General features: G+C 33.6%; 1 protein-coding gene across 4 annotated transcripts in view; it reads right to left on the minus strand.

Moving 5' to 3' along the window:
- GK (glycerol kinase) overlaps positions 1–25,356 on the minus strand; it is an 82,100-nt gene that overhangs the window by 51,076 nt on the left and 5,668 nt on the right. For all 4 annotated transcript variants that reach the window (XM_027842449.1, XM_027842436.1, XM_027842435.1 and 1 more), the window contains exons 2-4: positions 15,346–15,419; positions 11,310–11,416; positions 9,589–9,666 (exon numbers count right to left, since the gene is read on the minus strand). In XM_027842449.1, coding sequence (XP_027698250.1) covers positions 9,589–9,666; positions 11,310–11,416; positions 15,346–15,419 — 259 coding nt within the window. The remainder of the gene's footprint in view (positions 1–9,588; positions 9,667–11,309; positions 11,417–15,345; positions 15,420–25,356) is intronic.

Below are 25,356 nucleotides of genomic sequence, written 5' to 3' on the forward strand. Positions count from 1 at the left end.
TTTTTGATCAATGTCCAAAGTAGCATACCGATAAGTTTCTAGAAATTATAGAAATCTCAAAATTACAAAAATTCTTAAAGAATTAGAAATTTATTAAGAAAGGAAATATGTTAGAATGGAGACATTTTATGAAGAATTATTTTTTTAAAGTTTTCATACACATTGACAGTCTCAAGTTAGAAGATTGATATATCAGGTCCCAAATAACATTTTGATATCTGCCAGTCTTTTTTGGTTAAAAATAAAGATGGAACATGTCTTATAGCTACAATGAATTTGTACCAATTTAAAATAAATGCAAAAGGCTAAGCAGTCCAGCTTGGCTACTGGTTAATGCCTTGTACAAACTATTAACAACTAAGTACTGCATGGAGTACTACAAAATTTCTTTCTGATTTCTAGTTCCTAAGGATCACTCTAGTGGACTAAGAGAGGGAAACATGCCATTCATTCTTTCAAATATTAAAGATTTTTGAGTGTACTGGTCTCCTGACCCATTAAACCACATACATTCAGAATTGTCATTATGAGAGTCAAAGATCATTCCTTTTTACTAGCCAAATCAAAAATAATTAAAATTTAGAAGTTATTCATGTTTTCAAACAGCAAAATCATTTTCACTAAACAAAAATCTCACTGTAGTCAGAGGCATCTCTACTTTGGTTCATGAAAGGTAACCAGAAGTTGCATAAAGCAACTATGAAAAGTGGTAAACGGAATTCCCCAAGCTATTCTAGCTTTATTGAAGTTTTGCAATTACTTCCCATTACTTTTATTATATAAGACTCCTGCTCAGTCAACATTTTTTTTAGGACACCCACTATAATCATAATATACCTTGAAATATATACCGAGAGGTGGTGTGGTATATGGTAAATAGGGTGCTAAACCTAGAATCAGGAAGTGTGAGTTCTTTAGTCACTAGTTCTGTGACCCAAGTCAAGTAACAACCTCTCTGGAGATCAATTTCCTGATCTCTTATAAGGGATTGGATTCACTGATCTCTAAGATCTCTTCCACCTTTTATGATACTAAGTCATCAAGTACATATTGCTAACACTATCATCCTAATAAGGGCAACATACTAGTCAAATGATCGCCTATTCCTTTCTAAAAGATTCCAGGGCAGGAGATTCTACAAGCTACCTAGAATACATTTGAGTATTAACTGATAACTAGTTTGATTGAGTGTAGCAAACTTTATTTTTCAGTTCCTTTAAAAATCCATTATTTCCCGTGACATACTCTAATTAGTCCCCTTAAATTACTTTTTAAAAAGTAATCTAAGAACTGGTGATTAACTTTCACAGTACTCTTACTTCCTATTAAATTACAATGGGATTTAGAGACTCTTTCACAAGTTTGCCAGTGTATGAGAAAGGAAACAACAGTATGATATACCTATAAACAGAAATTTTTACAAAAATAGGGAACATGATCATGGACATGATCAGAAATTCCATGTCCAAGAAATTGTAGTACTGTAGTAGCAGTTTACGCAAAATTGCCCAATGATTTTGGCACTAAGCTATGTAAAGAGTGTGGCATGTGAACTTTTCCTATTGGCTAGATTCCTATGTATAGTATTACTTCCTTCAGTGATCAGTGGAATAATTAGGGAACAAGGAAATAAATTTCAAGACTATCAAGGTACAGCTCTCTTTCTACTCCTATCACTTAATGATTTAAAAATTCCTTCTAGACTATGATCTTCAAGGTTCTGGAAGTTCTTCCTTTAATGAAATTCTGGACATCAGGTGGATTCTAGATTTCCTCACTCACTGGACAACAGTATTGTTCCTCAACAAGGACTACTTTATGATCTAAATCTTTTGAACCCGCCTTCCCAATTACTCTGTGCTAACCAACAGTAGTGGGATCCAGAAAGGTAATCTTTCACCAAAAAGAACATAGCTATCAGCATTATAGAAGGCTGCAATGATATTTGATTTTTGTATTCAACATGTTAGAAAAGAGAATGAGAAACAATTGGTAGAGCTATTGAGAGAAATGACATTATTTGGTATAGTATTTGGTATATTTTTGCACAGATGTGCAAATATTCACTGAATTAGAACTCTGCAAGAAATCAGAAATGGATGTTGTTGTTGTTTTTTAATCATGGAAGAGACTTGAATGGAAAAGTAAAATTTACAAAAAAATGGAAGAGAAATAGACCAAAACAATGAGAAGAACCCAACTTGCAAGACTGAGACCAAAGTGCTTTATATCATTTAGTAGGTAGATTTTCTTTTTAAAGAAAAAGCAAGTCCAGAGCCAGCCACAATGAAGCTCACAAAACAAACAAACTAGCAATAACCACTGCACCAATATCTGAGGAAGTAACAGCAGCTGGACCTGAAGAACCAGAGGGAACAGCAGCAACAGGAACTGAAGGGCCAGGAGAAACTGGAGCAGCTAGAGCATTAGAATAAATAATGGCAGATCTAACTGGGGTGGGCCAGGCCAGATTCAGGGCCCAAGAGCTCGCCTGCTCATCACCTACAGAATTACTAGTTGAGTAAAGAATTAACTAAGGTAAATTTACATACAGAGAGAGAATAAAGGAAAATGGGTAAAACTGTGGAGAAGCACAATCTCTCCTGTTTAATAGCCCTTCCAACTGCTGACCAGGACCAGCCTCTTTGTGGTGCTAGGAGGGATATAACTTTCCTTATGAAATAAGGCAAATGTATGTCTTCACTAAATTATAAGAGATAAGCATAAGAAATGGGCTTGATTAGCTCCTGTCCGTGAAAATACAATTGCAGTATTCCAAAAAGTTCATTAAAAAAAAAGGAGAAACTACACGTTTCCTACAGGTACAAAAATATTTATAGCAGCTCTTTTTGTGGTGGCGAAGAATTGGAAATTGAGGGAATGCCCATCAATTGGGGAATGACTAAACAAGTTGTGGTATATGAGTGTAATGGAATACTATTGTGCTATAAGAAATGACGGACAAGTAGATCTCAGAAAAACCTGGAAAGACTTACATGAACTGATGCTGAGTGAAGTGAACAGAACCAGAACAATGTGCACAGTAACAGCAACATTATGTGATGATCAACTATGATTGACTTACGGATCCAAGACAATTCCAAAAGACTCATGTTGGAAAATGCTATCCACATCCAGAGAAAGAACTATGGAGTCTGAATGTAGATCGAATCTATTACTTTCACTTTTTTTTGTGTGTGGCTCTCCCCTTTTATTCTGTTTCTTCTTTCAGAACATGACTAATGTGGAAATGTATTTCCATGATTGCACATGTATAACTTATATCAGATTGCCTGCTACCTTGGGGAGAGGGGGAGGGAGAAAAATTTGGAACTCAAGATCTTATAAAAATGAACGTCGTATGAACTATCATAACATGTAATTGGAAAAAATACTGTATTTTAATATTTTAATTTAATAAAAAAAATTTTTAAGTACATTACAAAATACATTAAGTATTTTGCCAAGATTTCTGGTGTGGAAATTTGTAAAAATGGTCTAACAAGGTAATATCTTTAAGAATGAATTTTTCTAGTAAGACTAAAAGTACTAGCCAAAGTGAAAAGAAAACACTCTAAAACTAAGGAAGGCATTAAAGTCCTGCAGGGTGTGCCAACAAAGAATGAAATGCAAATTTTCTAAAAATATGTGACAGAAGGACAAAATTGGACAACATTTCTTATCACACCAAAACAGTCCTAATTAGTAGCTAATGATGTATTGGAACATATCTTTTGTATTTTAGTTTGTAAAATGTTTAAAGAATAAAGAGAGAATCCATACCCTCAAATAAGTCTTTCTTGTATGTACATGGTTGCAGTGTATCACTTAGAACTGTGGCACAGGTACAGAGGAAATTATTTGAAATTTTTAAATAGTAGTTTGTAGTACATAAAGCATAAAACTTTAAGTTAGTGAGCATTTATATCTTTTAAAATGAACTGAATGAATTCAATTGTTTGTTTACAATAAGAAGGAAAATAAATGGCAATAATAAAATATACGGGCAATCTGATCTTTATATATTTGGCTTTGATGCAAGAATACTCTTAGAAATAATCTTCTCATATATGAAGACAACTTGTCAGCAGCCTCTGAAGATGAAGATAAAGTAGTAAAAGATTGTATAATCGTTAACATAATTATAGATGATCTATTTTCATTACAAGGAGAGAATGCATGACACAATGGATAGTATGCTGAACTTTGGGAGTCAAAAAAACTGACTCGGAGTTTAAATACTGCTTTTAAACAGTTTTTAGTTAATTATGTGATCATCAGGGAGTTATAATCTTGCTGAAACTCAGGCAATTCGGTAACACACTAAGTTGTGTGATATGTGAAGATGGAGGGAGTTCCCACACCAATGAAACTACAACTTGTGACATATTTCTTTATAGGTGAGACAATAGCAACAATCTAGACAATCAGTGTATGTTTCCTATCACCAAAAGGTAAAGTCATTTCTTAGTTTCCTATCACCAAAAAATAAGCAACTTTTTAGCCTATATAAATGGTCCTTGGAAATGCTTAATTAGATCAAACAAGTACAGGAATAGGGAGGGAAGCCTTATTACTTCACATGATATTCACCTGTTCTCATTTTCTCAAATGAAGCAGAGCCAATTGAGTAGAAAATTTTCAAAGGCTAAAATTCTTCATTTCTTAAATGTCTAAACATCCTTAGAAAAACTAGAATTAGTCTATGGTTTGCCATACTTACAGATAATTTACTTTTATATATGAATTAGAAAGACTGAATAAACATATTCAAAGTATGTTTTTGTTGTGATTTTAAATTGATGAAGAGGAACATTTCTTGAATAGACAAATAGTACAGTTAAAGATCGGATATCACAAATTCAAAACAAAAACTACTTTTCTAATTGAATAAAAAAATTTTCCCTAGAATCAAAGCATGCAATAACTTTAAACTAGGACCAAATTTAAGACTGAAGCATATATGGCATAGAAGGAGTATTATAATTCATAGAATTTATGCATTGGAAGGAACATCAGTGTCCATCTTATCCAACTCATCACACACAAAAAAATTTTAAGCGCAATATAATACACAAGCTGATAGAGCTAAACATGTAAGTCAAAGAAACTTGGTAAGTTTTGGTGGGGAACGTGTTTTCGTCAGTGTGGGGAGTTACTAGTGCGGGAACTCCTACCAAGACAGATCAATAACGCAGTAACATAAAATCTTAGAGAGTTGCCTGCAGGCACCAGGAAGTGGCTTATCCAAGGTCACACAAGATACATCAGAAATAGGATTTGAACCCCAGTCTCCCTGACTACAAAGTTAGCTCTCTGTCTCTCTCAATATTTGTATTCCTTATCATTTCCTTTGATATTAACACTTACAGCACAGTCCCACTTCAAGCATTAAAAAAAAAAAACTGAAAGAAAGCAACACAAAGTTTCCTTTGCTCTGATCTGATGACTATGCCAGGTGTAATCACTGGTTAACTAGTTGTGCAATAAAAGGTAAAAAAAAAATGATTTGCAGAGGTTCCCAAAGTGGGCTTGGGGGGCACTGGAACAATGGTGGGGGGAGCAGTAGTAGCCTCGCGTGCAATTGGGGGGCATTGAATAAAAATAAGAGGGTGGTGGAAGCATAAGAAAAGAAGAGAAGGAAAGAAAATTATTAAAAACCATTATACATGTTTCATTTGTTGTGTAACAGAGTTAAAGTCATAGTGATTACATTATTTTCCAAATAAACACATAAAAATGCAAGTTATAACCAATCAGTGTTCTTAACAAGCAAGTGTTGGCAGGTGAGCCATGTGTGTCCATGCATCAGAGGGAATGTGCACATAATGACTTGTTTATAACATGACACTATACAATTACATGATACAATATTGCATCATCAAAATCTCAAGGCAGGAAAAAAAAACAAGTTTACAATAAATTATTAATTTTAAGGTGTGTCATTTTAAAAAAAATAAATTTTATATTTTTTGGAAATGATGAAAATTTATAAAAAAAAATGTTAAAGGGTTAAAGAAAGTAGATTTCCAGGGGGGGTAGCGAGTAATTTTTTTTAAAAGGGGGCAGTAGGCCAAATAAATTTGGGGACCTCTGATTCAGAGTTTTTGCCTCAAATTTCCAAACTGTAATACTCCACATAATGTAGTAAAGACCTTTCAAGATTCAATACACTAAATCAAGAGTATTTATGTATTTGGGGCTTCCAAATCAAACTCCATTAGTGGTTCAATCAACTATAATTTTATCAGTGTAGGTACTTCATTAATACAGGTTACAACTCCTTTACAAACTAGGTAAGCAGTCTTTGAGACCATAGCAAACAAAGCCAAACATTTGTCAAAAAAAGTTGGCTTTTTGGGTTTTTTTTAATGACAAGTTATATACACAGCAAGAAAATTTGGGGGCTAAGTGAATAGTTATTTTGGGTACAATTTTATACATTGGAAGTTTATTCAGTCATTCCTGACTCTCTGGGAATTGAAACTGCTGAAAAACTTACAAAAGTATTATTTTTACTTAGTAACCTGTTTATACGTGGCAAGAACTGAATAAGGTTTATATAACTTTTGCATTGTCACATCTGCCAATCAAACAAATCTATAGGAAACAGATTAAGGAAGTAGGGGGGAGAATTAAAGAGAGAATGCTGAGGAAAAGGAGAAAGGGTATTTATTGAATTTGGGGTGGAATCCCAGCTCTGCTACTTAGTATCTGTGTGACTAATGGCAAGCTGCTTAAGCCTCTGTGGGCCTGAATTTCGTTATCTTTGATAGATAACTTTTATGGTCCCTTCCATTTCTAAATCTGTAGTTCTAGGATCCTATAAAACAGACAAAATTAGTTTTGCTGTTTCTAATATGTCTGATTCTTGAGACTGATTGCTTCAGAGGAATGTGAAAATGAACATGAAAATTCTGGGCACCTTAATGACCACTGAATCATTGATTCACCCTTCTCCCTTACTTTTATGATTGTGTCCGCTGTATCTTTCTCTGGCACAATTAAAAATTCCTAAGTTTCTTGTGGTATCTGGGGGACAAGAGAATCTTTATTTGTACTGATGAAATGTGGGAGATGAAGAGAAAGGAAATCTCATGAAAAAGGCAGAGAAGATAACCTTTAAAAAAAAAAGTTTAAACACAATTGGAGAGAAGAGAGAAAAATCAAGATGAATCAAGAAAAAATCAAGGTAAAAGGAGATGTTCAGAAGTCCAGCAGTCTCTGCAGGCCCAGAGGTCAAGCTTTACAGCTTGTTACGGTAAACTAATGAAATCTTGACAAAGATTGTCACTTGTCCTGGTCCAATATTAGGAAGCAATTATATAAAACACAGCCTAACTCTCAAAATGGACCCAAAGAATATCAAATTTCTTTCTGAAATGAAGAAGAGCTAATGAGACGTAGAAACATGATACTAAGTGAAAAAGATCAGACTGTCCAATTCTGTATTTTCCCTTTCACAAGTACAGTTTTCTAAGAAATTCAATGATAAAGAGCTTGGTAATCAGAAAGAATGACATTTAATAGAATGCTTATACTATTTTATTAAATTAATTTTCAAAATAGGATATAAACCAAAATAAATACCATAGTATCAGAGATTCAGAAGATGGAAGAAACCTTCAAGGTCACCAAGTCCAAATGTCTTCATTTTACACCAGAAAAGGAAACTCAAATTAAGTGACTTCCTCAAGGTCATGCAGGTAGTTTAGTGGCAGAACCAAGATTTGAAAATAGATCCTATAACTCCAATGACCACTTTTTCTATTATACCATCATGCCTCTTTAAAAAATGTAATGATCAATAATCTACCATTTAGATTTTTAAAAAAATTTACTGTCAAAAAATTCTGAAGACACAACTCAAATTTAAAATAACTAGCTAATCCTAGACCGACAACAGGATTTTAACAAAGGTACCATATATAGAACTACCAGAACAAGATACCCTGTGCATTAATGTCCACATATTAATATTTTCCTTTGCTGTTTCCATCTCTGAAAAGTATTGTATTTGTATATAATTTGAACCTTCTTGCCAAATCATTCCACATCCTACATGATTGGCATGTAACATGCCAACCCCATATTCTTTTTGTCCCAGGTCATGTGCTCCATATTGATCTCTTCCTTATCTTTAACTTCTACTGTATTTAGTAATTCAGATGAGTGCTTAATGATTGTTTCATAGGTACTAACATCATGGTTCCAAATAAAATGAAAGCCTTTTGAAGGGATTGTCTTGTTTCCTAGTACATCCCTTAGCAACTACAATACCTTTAACTGGAAATCTTTTAAAACTTGATTATTAATTTTTTAAAAACTATATATGTGCAAACATTTATAGCAATTTTACAACTCTAAAAAGGACTTACCATTTTGGTCCATCTCATACGCTACCAGCATTACTATTTAAACTATACTCAAGTAACTCTAAACACTAAAGTAACTCTAAAATGGAAATAGTAGAAATTGCACATCATACATATTCTTACAATTTCTCCTATTTTTTCCACAAATATGTTACTGCTAATGATAGGACCAGGAAAATCATATTGTGATATTACTTTAAGAGTATAAATATTATTAGCTGCTGCAGCCTAGAAATGATCTTTTTTCCCCAGCAAACACAGTGGTTATCACCACCAGTTAATATCAAAATTTCAAAGGACACTGAAAATCATTCGCAGTGAATAGGATTATAGTCAAATAAATACAAATCAGGTATTTGGGCTGTCTAACTTCTATTTAACAGATAACAGATTTGTATGAGAAGCCAGAAGGATTTTTACGTTTATTTTATTTCTTGTAGTAAAGAAAAAAAGAATAAACTTCCTGTCCTTCAGTATATTCTGGTTTCCAAAATAAACAATAAATAAACCAAAACTAAACAAATAATTGAGAAACATACTTAAAACACTACTAACTGAATCCAGTCAGGAAATCACTACCTAAATTACTTTACTGATGAGTGCAGAAATGTCATCCCTAATCCTTTCTGAAACCAAGGAGGCAGTAGTACACAGGAATAACTAAGCAGAGTGGGTCATGGTGCAAGGCACTGCTGAGGAAGGTTGAGAAACAGGTTAATGAAATTGGGGTCTGTGACAACACGGTAAAAAGTGATTATGATGTTTAACAATGCCATTGCAAGAGAATGCCTGTATTATTAAAAAAAAATTATAACCCTACATTTTCACAGTGATTTAATATTTTTGTCAATTCCCCATACCAAGATAATATAATTTTTTTTGCAATTTATACTGATTGATGCTACCTAAATTATAACTGATTAAAATGCTAAAACTGGAGAGTAAATACATAAGAATGAGGTTTAAATGGTTTTAATAAATAAGATATTGAATTTTTTCTTTAAACAATATAATTACAAGATGAATGGAGTTACTACCTATCACAATTTAATAAGAGATTTAACTTGTTTCTTTTATCTCATAATATAAATGTAGAAAAACATGAATTGTTTATTACATATATCTATATTATACATACATTATATATAAATATCTGTATTATACATATATACACACGTGTGTGTTAACTAAAGCAATACACATAGTACCTTACCAACTGCATTGTAGAGGGGTTCTCCAGTATATTTGTCCCAAACTACTGTAGTTTCCCTCTGATTGCTCACGCCAATAGCTTGTAAGAAAATTAAACAGAAGATAGTACAAAAACATAAACAGAAAATTGGCAAAAAGTGTATTTTAAACCTAATTTCAGCATAGAGACCTCCCCTTTTACACATATGTCCCTTAGCAAATCTGTTCATCTCAGTTTCATGCCTCAGGTTCATCATCCATAAAATGGTATTTGATGACTTTTGAGGTCCTTATCCTGCTTATAAATCTATGATTCTATTATATTATATGCTAAAAATGAATTCAGGTAAATCCCAAGTGAAGGACAGAAGTCAGTTTTGCTGTTGGGTGGTTTTTCCATCACTTACCCTGGATGGTGGTGACTGTAACTGATCACATATTGAACCTAGCAAAGATTTGTTTGGTGTCACTGTATCAAAAACATACTTCTCAAATACAGCCCAGGACTTGGGTTTGACTAAATAAGCTACCCTCCAGAGGTCTCAAGGCCTGGCCACTTGGAAATGAAGGAGGAATCACGTGAGCTTCAGTGATCTATAACCTCCTCATTATTGGCTAGAAATCTCCAAAAGTAATAAAAATGTCTTTCAGAGATAAGCTCCTTGAGACCAGAGATTATTTTATTTTTTGTCTATGTATACAGCATATAGTAAAAAAGTAGCAATTAATAAATGTTAGTTGAACAAAAAATTCCATAAGAATTAAGAGGAATGGAATACTTTAGCTGAAAGTGAGAAAGGGGAAAATTGAGAAAATATCCTGAAACACATTGCTATACCATCTATATTATTGCCATATCCAGTAAAGAAGCTTCAGACAATGACTTGTGGTACTACAGCAAAAATTTTACATATTACTGCAAAGAATTCTAACAGTGTTAGATCTATAATATCAAGTCTGAAACATACAGGAAATTCATGGCTTCATATGCAGTCCTCTTTTTCTGTTCTCCTTTGCATAAAGAAATACTCGTGCTTGTTGATGTTTGTCAAGTTCATAATAATAAAGGAATTCTTTTTAATACAAGATATTATGATATTAAGATATGATTATATATTAGATGAGGAACATTATGTATAATGCACACATTTGGTTACTTTGTTGGTTCATTTTGCTTAACTCTGTTAAAAGGAAGGGTTCAAAGAGCAAGAAGAATCCTAAATCAGGAAATGACTAATATAAAGAGGGTATCAATAAAAATTATTTTGATAAAATTAAATTTTAACAGACAAAGCAAGATGAATGAACCATGTGTCTTAGATGGAGAGGATTTAATAGCAGCTGAAGAAAACAGCAAGGAAGTATTTGGATGCAAAAAACAAAAAAACTTCCAGTGGGGGAAGAAATGTGTTAGGCAGTCAGAGAATGAAGTCTCTTTCTAATTTAGACATCAAACCAAATCATGTTAATAACCTAATTAAAGTTGTTTCAATGCAAAAACTGAGATGAATTCTTTGTAAAAGAAAAAAATTAGAATTGTGCAAACGATCATACAAATAATCGTGGTTAACTGGAATTTTTTTTTTTAACAGAGCTTTTTAAAGTGATGCGATTCACTTTACCATTGTAGAAAACTTTTTATTTCCTATTACTGTTATTGATGGAATGTAAGCATATCAAATTGAAATAGTTTTTGATGAGTTAAGACCCATTCCACCCATTTTCAAACCCCAAAAAGAATACCTTTGATAGCAGAAATGTCAATATTCAGCTGGCTAAGTTTTTCACAAGTTCTTTCTATACATTCATAGACAGATTGCAGAATCTCCTTAGGATCTTGTTCCACCCAACTTTGAACATAAAAACACATCTGATTATTTATGTAGAAATCTATAACAAATAAAACTGAGTAAGAGGTTGAAAAAAATCAGTTCACTTTAACAAGGGGACCACATGCATAAATATTCAGGAAATTTATAGTTTTTAATAACTGATTGAATATAAGGGGAAAAGTGCTTTGATAACTTATAAGACCAAGGCTTTGACATAAAACCCATTGGTCCTCACAATATTAAGAAAGGCTACAATGAGACAGCTTGAACTGGCACAGTGTTAATTTTTCAGTTTGAGCATTTAAACTTCAGAAATTGGCAAATATTACAAATCAAGAGCTTCATTCATTTTTAGTTGTCAAGATTTAAGAAAGTAATAGAGAAAATGTTAATAATGTCAATTAAACTTAAAAGTATGTTGTGAATTCATCCCCTCCCCCAACCCTGCCCAAGACATCCAATTGTTAAAAATTTACCAGCACACCGCTGTGATTCATCTTAAGAACCATGGTAAGGATCAAAGCAGTTTCTGCTACTCAGAGTTTGTGACTAAGACTACATATAATAAACTAAAGAAATTAAACAGAAAAACTGATTTTTCACTACAAGCACATTCCTAATTTCAAAACAAGAAAAGAAATACAGAAATTATATATACTATTTTGAAACCTAGTTCATTAGTCTGATAATAAAAGAAAGTAATTCCTTGCCCAAAAAGACAATAAACCCTGTGAGAATTCAATGGATGTTTAAAGATGATTTTTTGTTATTCCTAAATAGATTGAAAATGTGATTCTTGAGAAAACAGAAATTCTGCTTTATATTGATAAGCAAGAAATATCATGTAGATTTCAAAAAATAAAATTTAAAAATAACATACATTCAAGGAAATCCTCTAACTAGGAACACTATTGTTGAAAGATATCTCAATACAAGGAAATATACAATGATGTCACAAGCAGTGTATGAAAGTTAATGTACTATTTTTTTCTGCGTAAAGTAATACACATTGGAAAAGAATCAACTATTTGTAGCTTTTAATTCAGTTACGGCATGATTCCATTTCATCTTTCTTCCCATTACAATTTAACAAACTCAAAAGGGTATCAAAATTGCCAGCTATCAAATCTTATTAAAACGGCAATCTGTTGCTACAATATATAAAGAGGTAGGAGAGCAGCTGAATTGTGTACTAGTAGTAATCTACAAAGGCTTCATATTCCAATGTCTGAAAATTATACAAAATTTTATTAAGAACACTCTATTTGATACTATATTCAAAATATAATTACTATACATAAACATTGTGCTCAAAAGGATAATATTTTTGCTAAATAAAACCTATCAATTTATCTTTTTATTCCCCTCCAGGAGCCCTCATTCAATAGAATCTGTTGTACTTAGATCAGCAAAGTACCATGATGTAGTAGAAAGAATGCTAGACTTGGAATCAAAAGAGATCTTCATTATAAAGCTACATTTTGACACTTACTAACTGTATGTGACCTTGAGCTATCCAGTTAACCTTTCTAAGCTTTTGTTTCCTCTTCTGTAAAATGGAGATAACTATAACTGTACTACCTACTTTATACAGAGACTATAAGGAATTTGTAAACCAAAAAAGCACATAACAAAAATAAAAATCCAAAACTGCCAGTTCAACATTCATCACCTTGCGGGGGGGGGGGGGGGGGGGGAGGAGAGCACAAACAACTGGTAGTGATGAGTAAGAGGGAATCAAGAAGTAGGAGGTGGCACTTGAACAGAGCCTTGAAGGGAGTTAGGAATTCCGAGAGAAAAAGGTAAGGAAAAATAAAGTATTCAAGACAGGATAACCTATGCAAAGGCACAGGTGTGAGAGATGAAATACATATGAAGGGAAAAAAAGCAAGTGGACCAGTTTGGCTGGAATAAAAAGTGTATGAAAGGGAGTTACAAGAAATCAGTTTAGAAATGCTGGTCAAACTGTAAAGGGCTTTAATTGTCCAAGTTGTATTTTATCGATAGGGAAGGGGAAACCATTGAAGCTTCCTGAGGAGAGAGGTGTAGTCAGAATTGAACTTTAAGAATATCACTTTTGGGGGCAGCTAGGTGACGCAGTGGATAGAGTACTGGTCCTGGATTCAGGGGGACCTGAGTTCAAATCCGGCCTCAGACACATAACACTTACTAGCTATGTGACCCTGGGCAAGTCACTTAACCCCCACTGCCTAGTCCAAAAAGTTAAAATAAAATAAAATAAATAAATAAGAATATCACTTTTGCTCCCAGGCTTAGGAGAAGACTAGACTAGAAGGGCCCTTTGTAATCACCTTTCTAAAGAGATGACTGGAATTCACTCCTCAGGCAGAGAGGCTTGGGGGGCAGCCTCACTGAAGGACAGGGTCCCAGGGTCCATAGCACCACATAGAGCCAGACAAGGGGAGCAATGTGGAGTCATGAACCGTCTTCCCTGGCCAGTACTTGCGCTCAGCGTTGGGGTTTGGGAAGAAGGTTGTTCAGCTTTCTGGTTTGTTTAATGATATAAATTATTGTTGTTTTTAAAAAAATAAAAAAGTTTCAGAGCATCTACAAAAAAATATATACATATATATATATATATACACATGTAATTTTTGCAGCTGTTATGAAAGATGCATAGGAGAGGTGGGAGTGGACCACTTAGGAGATTATTTCAGTAGTAAAATGAGATGATGAGGATCTGAATTGGTTGGGGGTGGTCCTGGGAATGGAGATAAAAAAGGGACTGATAAGAGAGACTTTGTAGAGAAAGAATCACAGACTTGGCAACTGACTGAATAAGAGATAAGACATAGTGAAGAGTCAAGAATGACTCGAAAGTTGTGGGCCTGGGTTCCTAGAAGGATAATGGTGTTATATCACCTGGGTTCGAATCCTTGCTCTGATACTCACTATTTTCAAATGCTCCCTATGGTCTCAAGGATCAAATGCAAACTTAGCCTGGCATTGAAGACCCTTCAAAATCTGAGTCCAATTTACCTTTGCAGATATATTTCATATAACTGTCTTTCATGCCTTCTAGTCAAACTGGACCACTACTTGTTTGCCAAATTCAGCATTGCAGATCTCACATCATGCATTTGTTACTTTCCATACCTAGAATGCTCTCTCCTCATCTCTATCTCTCAACTTCTATCTCAAGCTCATCTCAAATGAGCTTCTTCATAATTTCTCCCAATTATTATTGTTCTCTCCCTCTTTAAATTATCTTGTATTTATCTACCTATGTAACCACCCAGCAGAATTTAAGGTACTTAAAAAAAATTGTATCTACGCCACCTAGGACCATCGATCCCATAGAGTAAACATTTAATAAATGTTTGTGGAACTAAAGTTGAATTAATATGACCTGTTCAATTGAACATAGAAACCACATATTTATTCATTCACACAAACATTTGTTGAATAGCCATCTTGTACAGTATTGTTCTAGAAGTTGTAGGAAATACAAAGATAAAAATTTCTGAAAATAATGTTCTTGTCCTGAAAGGGGTCTAATGTTAGAGATGAGATGTGTATCTACTTAAATAACTATGAAAAAATAAAGAATGAAAATCTTATTATTCAGAATTCAATGTTACAAGTATACTAATGAAATAGGATTCTAATTATATAGTGCTACTAGCATTGACTCTGTAGATTGCACATAACTCCACAGTATTTAGAAACAGTAACACTACATTTATGATTGCACTTCTTGTACTTTTCAATGTGCTTTAACATATATTCTCTAACATTGCTAAGCTATCAAATATCTTTTATTGAACAAAAATGAGTAACTAACAAATGGGTCTCTCTCCCTGGGAACTTCAAACCTCCTCATACTGTGGCTATAAATACACATAACAAGAAATATATAGCCAGTTAATATTGCAAAAATGATTATAAAAAGTGCAAACTTCATAACCATTAAATTAGAGACATACCCTTCTTTAGGGAACTTCTGTTTTAGTTCCACTTGATGATGACTAAGTAGTTCAGCTGTTTTTGAATTGAAAACCTGAAAAAATTGAAAAATTAGGGAGATGTTAATAAATACTGAAATATGAAGTTAATCACAAACTAGATGAACAAATATATCAAGTTAAAATATGGTGAACTTTCAGAAATACTACTTTTTGTAAATTTGTGGCTTAACAACATTTAGAAAATCTTTAAAACAGCCTTTAAAGATACAAAGACTAAATCTGGCCTCAGAAATAACTGCTTAATTACAACCATTTAAAATGGACCAAAATTAGAGATAGGAGTGTGTGGCAAATAGAGGCTTTTTTTCTTCCTTTCCCTTTCTCCCTAGAACTGGGACCAAATAGGTCCTAATTCAAATGATAGGGATAGCAGTAATACTTAATTTTAAATTGAGACAGTGAAAATTTTCTTAACATTAATTCCATTTTTAAATTTATTAGTGTTAAAGAGTATTATGCTCTAAGGGTTATAAATATAACTTCTACATTGCTATGACACTTCAGCCACCAAAACACTTGATCTTCTTGCCAAAAAGAGAGATGTAGCATCCAAAGGCAACAACAGTTTAGAATAAAAGTTTATTTGTAAAAATATTACAGAAGACAATGGTACAAGATTATGATCAATACTGTCTCACAAAACATCCAAAATCAGTTGAAGGGGGCAAGAGTCTATAAAACATTAGCAGAACTGAGCTACGTTGATAACCTCAAAGGCATTTGCAGATGAAATTGAGAAAACTGAGAACAGACATAAAATGGAACAGTTTTACCTGACAAATGCACATAAAGAGACATTCATTCTGAAGGCAGAACAATTTTAAAAACATTCAGGAATCAATTACGTGATACCTCAAGGAAAGGGGGATTTCAAAAAGGTAGGGAAAATCTTAAATGGTTCTTTTAAAAAATAATTCAACCATGACAACATTAGTATCCAGGAACTCAAACACCTATTTTCTCATGTCCAAAAATCAGTCCAAAATCAGGATTGGATTGAGGAGGGCATCCAAAAAGGGCCAAATTTAATTGATATACAGATACTGAAAACAAATCTACTAATCTAAAAATATACTATTTTTTTATGAAAAATTGTAATGTATTGACAATGGAAAGGGCACTCAACTTGGATATCAAAGGACCTGGTTTCAAATCCAGGCTCAGCTATTTATTTCACGTGACCAAGTCAGGTTTCTTAACTTCTGTAGGCACCTTAGTTTCCTCATCTTTATTGGGGAAGGGTTAAAATTTGAGCTCTGCTGCCTCCTTTAGATCTAAACCTAAGATCCTATGATTTAGTTAACCAAAAAAAAAAAAGTTATTGCTACTATATGAATACGGATACAATAGCAAATTATACGTGTCACCTACTGCAGATATAGTTGTTGCTCTACTTTCTTAAGTGTCTCACTCCTAGTTATTTTGTAAACTGACTCAAAACCCAAAGATTTTGGTCCGTACACTTGAGATCCTATACTCATCCTAGACATTTGTTCTCAAGCAGTAATAACAGCATAAGCAGTAGTAACAGCAGCATCACTACCTCCACCCCAACGTGCCATTTGCATAGCTTTAAGTGCAAAGCACTTTACATATAATCTCATTTGAAAAGTCTTTGTCATCTATCCCTTTGCAGCCAGCAGCTCAGATTCCTCTTTTCTTCATTGATCACACTGTGATGAACCAATGTCAACAATAGGAACGATCAGACAAATCATATATAGCTTTTAGATGAGGTGATAAGAATTAATAATTTTTAGCTCATGGAGTTAATAATTTTTAGCCCACAGGCATAAAAAAAAAAATCAGACCACCACACTGATGTTAATGAGATTAAAAAAAAATTTAAACACTATATCTGGGTAGTTCAGAATCTTTGAGGACGGTTCAAAAGAAAAGTATTCAAATATCACTCCACATCACACTTTTAGGAAAGTAAAGCAAGAACTGTATCTGCAATAGATGACATATAGCAATCCTGTAAGTCACTTTTAACATATAGACTATACATGAATCATTTCTAGAATTTCTCAGGTTCATCACTTAAAATCTAGATTATTACAGTAATTTGCTAGTTGGCCTTCCTACCCCACTGCATCCAGGACCATCTCCAGTCATCCTGATCTATATCTTGCCACCGACCCCAGATGGCTCTGGAGAGTAAAAGTGAGGCTGGTGATGTTGCACAGCCCTCTCTCACTTAAATCCAATTCACTTGTATATCATGGCACCACTTCCCTGATGTCATGGTTCTCTTTGAGAATGAAGGACAAACAAACAAGATCAAATTCTATTTTTACAAGAATTCTATTCTTGTCTTTAAAAGGCCTTCAGAACCTAGTCCCTTCTTATTCTTACTTTTCCTTTCTTACACCTTACTTTCCTTTCCACATACTTTGAGATCTGGTAACACTAGGCCTCTTTACTGTTCCTCCTCTCAAAGGATACTCTCCCTTCCAAATGTGTATTTTCACTAGCTCTCTCCCATGCCTGAATTTTCTCCCTCATCATCTTCATCTCCTGGATTACTTAGTTTTTTGAAAATCAAAGATGAGATTAACAGAAACAAAAGCAAAAAGAAAAAACTGCTGAATTGATGAATAAAATTAGGATTTAAAAAGATAATATTAGCTTATCCTTCATAACAAATGATGAGGAAACAAGGGAAACCATTAGAAACAATTTTTCCTGATAACAACTAACAGAAGCAGAAATACCCCAATCTCAGATAAAATATTAGCAGAGAGGCTACCGTAACACATTGAAAAGATTTTACACTATGACCAGGATGGTTTTGCACAATAAGTGTATGATTTGCTCAATATTATAAATAATATAAACATAATGGATAATAATAATGGTAAAGTAATAAAAATCACATGATTATATCAAAAGACACATAAATGGCTTTTTGCAAACCTAAACCCAAATATTTTCCATTCATGACATTAAAAAGGAGCTTTCCTTAATACCTTGAAGCAAGAAATAGCATTATCTGCAATGAACAAATGCCAGAAATCTTTCCAATAAGATCAAGGGCAAAACCCTTAATAATCACTAGCAGTTGAAAAAAATTCTAGAAGTTAGCTGTAGCAATAAAACAAGGAAAAGATATTAGGGCAATAAATACAGGCAAAAAAGAAAGTTGATTTTTTTCGTTATTGTTGTTGCAGATAATACAATGATCTACTCAGTAATTCAACTAAAAACTAATTGAAATGATTATTGACTTCAGCAATCACCCAGGATATAAAATACTGCCCAAAATGCTTGGCTAAGAGGTGGAAAGAGAATTATCATTTAAAAGAACTACAGAATTTTTTTTTAAAATATGAATCCAGCTGAGACAAAAAAACAAGAATTATATGAATACATCTATAAAACACTCTTTTTACAGAAACAAAGAGCCCTAAATAATTGGAGATATTAAGTGCTCATGATCAGACAATACTTATATAATAAAAATAACACTACCTAAATCTACTTATTTATTCAGTACCATATCAACAAAGTTTACTATCTGGAGTTAGAAAAAAAATAAAAAATATTCAACTGAAGAAAAGAATGGTCAAAATTCTCAAGGACAATTTTTTTTTTAAATTGAGAAGAAAGAACTTAAAAAGGATCAGATCTCAAACCATCCTACAAATCAATGATCAAAATTATTTTGAACAGGGGCAGCTAGGTGATGCAGTGGATGAAGCATCGGCCTTGGATTCAGGAGGACCTGAGTTCAAATCTGATTTCAGAAACATAACACTTACTAGTTGTGTGAACCTGGGCAAGTCACTTACCCCATTGCCTAGCCAAAAAAAAAAAAAATTATTTTGTACAAAGTCTCATGATTACTATTTGCTCTTTTTTTTCCTTCTGTTTTGATGTTTCCTCTTTCTTGTGGTTCATTTTATTGGTTCTAATTCTTCATTACAACATGACTAATGGAAAATATGTTTAATAGGAATGTATATATATAGCCTATATCAGATTGCGCGCTGTCTTGGGGAGGAAGTGGACAGGGAGAGGGAGAAAAATTTAAAATTCAAAAGCTTATGGAAACTTTTGTTGACAAATCAAAATTAATTAATTTAAAAATTATTTTGTACTAGTTTAAAAACAGTAGAATAGATTTTGTATATAATATTTTTGGAAAGAAACAATACAAGAGTGTTCAATAAATCCAAAAAATCCAACCACTCTTTCATGTAAGAACTCAAAAAAAGGGGGGAGGGGTGGAATTGGAAAGTTGTCATAAATTAAGTTTCAATCTGCATCACACTATATATAATAATAAGCTCTAAATAGAAACATAACCTAGATATCTAAACAAATAGAGGACTGGGGAAGGTGCTATCTTTCACAACTACAGAGAAGAGAAGAGTCCTTACAGAAAATAAAACAGGGACAGCTAGGTGGTGCAGTGGATAGAGCACAGGTCCTGCAGTCAAGAGTATCCGAGTTCAAATCCGGCCTCAAACACATAATACTTCCTGGCTGTGTGACTCTAGGCAAGTCACTTAATACCAATTGCCTCACTAAAAAAAAAGAAAATAAAGAAACCGGGAGTAATTTTGATCATTTAAAATTACATCATGAGGGGCAGCTACGTGGCGTAGTGGATAGAGCATCGGCCCTGAAGTCGGGGGGGGGGGGCAGCTAGGTGGCGTAATTAATAGAGCACCAGCCCTGAAGTCAGGAGGACCTGAGTTCAAATCCGGCCTCAGACCAAACACTTGACACTTACTAGCTGTGTAACCCTGGGCAAGTCACTTAACCCCAAATTGCCTAAAAAATAAAATAAAATAAAATTACACCATGACTGCCTTGCCAGAGAGAGACAGAGAGAGAGAGATATTGAGGAAAAATATTAAGAACAATCCAAGAAAAATTATGAAAAGAAAGTCAACCAGTTGCAAAAGGAGATCCACAATCACCCACAATCTTAAGGAAGAAAACAACTCCTTGAAAATTATGACTGGGCAAGAAAAGAAGCCAGTGAAGTTAGAGACCAAGAAATAATAAAACAAAATATAAAAAATGAAAAAAATAGAAGTGAACATGAAACATCTTATAAGAAAAACAACTGATTTGGAGAACAAATTGGGAAGAGAAAACAAAAGAATAATTGGACTACATTTACTGGGCTACAATCAAAAAAAGACCATACCTCTCCTTAGATCATACCACCTTGGAGGAATCTAAAATTTACAGGTCCCTAAAAGTATCTCTGAAAACAGCTGCACAAAACCCCTGAAGCTTGGGATAGTACACTCTCCACACTGGAAGCAGAGCCCTACCTTAACAAAGAGTTTAAAACTCAAGTAATTGACTGGGAACATGAGCAAACAGCACAAAAAAGTCAGACCACAGAATCTTACTTTGGTAACAAAAAAGATCAAAACATGCAATGAGAAGAAGACAACAAAGTCAAAGATCCTATATCCAAAGCCTCCAAGAAAAATATGAATTGGTCCCAGGCCATGGAAGAGCTCAAAAAGGATTTTGAGAAGCAAATTTAGAGGAAAAACTGGGAAGAGAAATAAGAGTGATGCAAGAAAATAATGAAAAACAAGTCAGCAGCTTGCTAAAGGAGACCCAAAAATATACTGAAGAAAATAACACCCTAAAAAATAGCCTAACCCAAATGGCAAAAGAGGTCCAAGGTCCAAAAAGTAAATGAGGAGAAGAATACCTTAGAAAGCAGAATTGGTCAAATGGAAAGAGAAGTCCAAAAGCTCACTAAAGAAAATAAGTCCTTAAAAATTAGAATGGAGCAATTGGAAGCTAGTGACTTTATGAGAAATCAAGACATTGTAAAACAAAACCAAAAGAATGAAAAAAATAGAAGATAACGTGAAATATCTCATTGGAAAAACAACTGACCTGGAAAATAGATCCAGGAAAAATAATTTAAAAATTATTGGACTATCTGAAAGCCATGATCAAAAAAAGAGCTTAGACATCATCTTTTAAGAAATTATCAAGGAAAATTGCCCTAATATTCTAGAACCAGAAGATACAATAGAAATTGAAAGAATCCACAGATCACCTCCTAAAAGAGATCCCCAAAGGAAAACTCCTAGGAATATTATTCCAAATTCCAGAGTTCCCAGGTAAAGGAGAAAATATTGCAAGCAGCCAGAAAGAAACAATTCAAGTATTGTGGAAACACAATCAGAATAACACAAGATTTGGCAGCTTCTACATTAACAGATCAGAGGGCTTGGAATATATTCTGGAGAGCAAAGGAAATAGGATTAAAATCAAGAATCACCTACTCAGCAAAACTAAGTATAATCCTTCAGAGGAAAAAAATGGACATTCAATGAAATAGAAGACTTTCAAGCATTCCTGATGAAAAGACCAGAGCTGAATAGAAAATTTGACTTTCAAATACAAACTCAAGAGAAGCATGAAAATGTAAACAGCAAAGACAAATCATAAGGGATTTATTAAAGTTGAACTGTTTACATTCCTACATGGAAAGATGATATTTAACTCATGAGACCTTTCTCAGTGTTAGGGTAGTTGGAAGGAATATATAGAGACAGAGGGCACAGGGTGAGTTGAAGATGAAGGGATGATACCTAAAAAAAAAATTAAGGGGTAAGAGAGGATTATACTGGGAGATGGAGAAAGAAAGAGGTAGAATGGGGTAAATTATCTCACATAAAAGAGGGAAGAAAAAGCTTTTACTGTGGAGAGGAAAAGGGGGGAGGTAAGAAAAAATGAATCTTACTGTCACTGGATTTGTTTTAGGGAGGTGATCTATCTTACCCTACAAGAAAATAGGGGGGAAGCAGATAAGAGAGGGGAGGATGATAGAAGGGAGGACAGATTGGGGGAAGGGGGCAATCAGAAGCAAACACTTTTAAGGAGGGACAGGGTCAAAAGACAGAATAGAATAAATGGGGGGTGGAATAGGCTGAAGGGAAATATGGTTAGTTTTTCACAGTATGACTAATATGGAAGTGTTTTGCATGACTACACATGTATAACCAGTATTGAGTTGCTTACCTTCTCAATGAAGGTGAGTAGGGAGGATAGGAGGGAGAGAATTTGGAAGCCAAAGTTTTACAAACAAACGTTAAAAATTGTTTTCACATGCAACTGGGAAATAAGATATACAGGCAATGGGATATAGAAATCTATCCTGCCCTACCAGAAAATAGAAGGGAACAATATAAGAGGGGGAGTGATAGAAGGGAGGGCAGTTCAGGGGAAGGGGTATTCAGAAAGCATGCTGTCTTGGGGTGGGGGGGGAGGGAAGAGATGGGGAGAAAATTGACCTCAAAATCTTATGGAAGTGAATGTTGAAAACTAAAAATAAATAAATTTAAAAAAAAAAAAAGAAAAGAAAACTTACAAGGAAGCAAAGAAAATGTGGACAGCTCTGAACATGTGTAGTACTTACTATATAAGCTTTCTTGAAATGGAAATTTATTGCTATATATTTTGAATCCTCTCTTAAGTTCTACTATGCACATGATAATGCTTTTTTCTTTTCTTATTTTGTATTTAAGCTTTAGTATTTAATTTTAAAATAAATTAATAAAAAAGGAACTGGTTCAAATATATGCTCAATAACAATTCTCTAATAAATAAATTGTTATTGGATATGAACCAGCAATTTTCAAAAGATGGAAAGCAAGCTATCAACAATCACATGAAAAAGATTTTAATCACTAACAGTAAAAAATTAAAATTAAAAACAAATCTGAGGATCCACCTCAACCCTATCAACTTGGGAAAGATGACAAAAAGTGAAAATGACTTGTTGAGATAGGAGAAAGGCTATATAGCAGGACAAGCACAGAAAAGCACTGCTGACAGAACTGCAAAATGATCCAATCATTTTAAAAAGCAATTTGTAACTACATCTTTAAATTAAAAATTTATGAAAATTAAATTCATTAAAATGTGCATACTCTTTGACTTTTTGATTCCTCTAATAACATATCATGGAACTGGGTTTTCCAAGATCAAAAACTTGAAATCAAAATAGTATTTGACTAGAGTTCAAGAACTGAAATACACTCACATTCATTTACTATATGCCTGGCTTGCAGCAAAGTAAAGTACATATGGAGTCTAACAACAATTTTTCTTTGAACATGGATAATCTATCATGCATTTAAGAGCCTTTGGGAATCTAAATTCACTCATTGCAAGTTCTTCATATGTTCTTTCAGGAAAGATGTAAGAGGAGAGCAAGTTATTTTTAGAGCTCTCTAATTCTAGTGCAATGAATTTTTCAAAGTAAGACAAAGCATATGTATAGAGACAACTAACTGGAATAGCAGATAAAAAGTCCATTAAAAATGTTTACATAGCATAAAGAAGGTCCTGAATTTTTCCAAACCATGGTAAGGATGGAGGAGATGTTTTTAACATTCAGTATTCTGTATGCACTGTTTAACATGCTATAGAAACCCAAACAATAGAACCTAAAAATAATAAACTATCAAACTTTTCATTAGTACATAACAGTTATACCATTAAGGCAAGAATTAATATAGTTATATTTCTATTTAGTACAGAAAGTCAGGGCTAAATGAAATAGGCAGGAAAAAAACATTAGGTATGAGTGATGATGTTTTGAGAAATTACGTGTGTACTGGTTTTATGCCACCAGTAAGTAAGATAAGTCAGGAATATAGCCATTTACATGCTTGGAGACTGCTTTTGCTTGAGGAATTACCCACTAATCAGAGCGAGGGATATTTTCATACCATAGCCAGTTGCTTAGAAGTAATATTTGAGCATTAAGTTGGTAAAGAAAGAGATTACTAGGTGCCTGACACACTGCCAATGTTTAATAAATGCTTGTTGATTGACATGGTAAACTTTGAAAATGATTAATTTTTGTTGGATTCTTCTGTGTTTTCATTTAATCAGAAGACTGAGATATTTATGTACCTGTTTTTATTTCCATGGTTATTCCTTGGGATAGCGTGTGGTGAGGGGGAAGGTTTCAAGAGAGGCAAGTTAATAAGCTAAATGATAATACAATAATATGGATACCATTTGATTAGGAAACTTTTCAATTGTATCTTGAACTTAAAAGAATGAAGTATTAAGTTTGATCCTGAGCACTCTGATAAGCAAATCTCAAAATTAGTATGGAAGGCAGAATAGTGCTGAAAGTAATTAAAACTCGACAAGTCAGTGCCTTCCACCCTAGAGAGTACCACAAGCCAGCTAAGGCTAGGGAACTTCAGCTATGTTTCCCTGAGTTCGGGATTGGACAGTTTATTCTATATATATATATATATATATATAATATACACACACACACACACACATACATACATACATATATATACATATATATATATATATGATTTTATCCTGCTATCAAAACAGATCAAGAATCAGGACAAGGCAAGATTCTTCAAGCTGGAGTTCAGTCTCAAGAAAATTTAGAATGTCAGCAAAGGTGAAAAGGCAGGGGCCAAAATGCAAATATCACCTGATCACCTACAAGAAAGGTTGCCACTCTAGCAAAAACGACCTTAGGTCAGTAATGCCAAAGGCCCAGGGCTAGATTATTTACAGTAATAACAGTGCAAAGTCTAATTTCTATGCTATCAGCCTAGGGAGTAGATGTGGTTTGCTATTATTGCCACCACTTAAAAGATTTTAGGATTTAGGGGACATTTAAGTATCACCTAGTCCAAGTTCCTTTTTAGAACTAGAAATTTTCACTAGTAGACTACAGTGTAAACTGGAACTAAGTAATCTCTAAACCTACTCTTATCTTATCTACATTATGTGGCTAACTTATAAAAAATAAAAGAAAGATATTATGTCACTAAGAGGTCACCCAAACAATCAAAAATAGATAATCCATAAAGCCTACATCTGCCTACAACCCAGAAAGCTGTAAATATATTTGATAGAGTTAACTCTTAACTTGATATTTTGGTGAATGTGTGATTTCATCAGTTTGGTATTTACAACAAAAATACC

This window comes from Vombatus ursinus, unplaced genomic scaffold (genome assembly GCF_900497805.2).
Source record: "Vombatus ursinus unplaced genomic scaffold, bare-nosed wombat genome assembly UNPS02004868.1, whole genome shotgun sequence".
NCBI lineage: Eukaryota > Metazoa > Chordata > Mammalia > Diprotodontia > Vombatidae > Vombatus > Vombatus ursinus.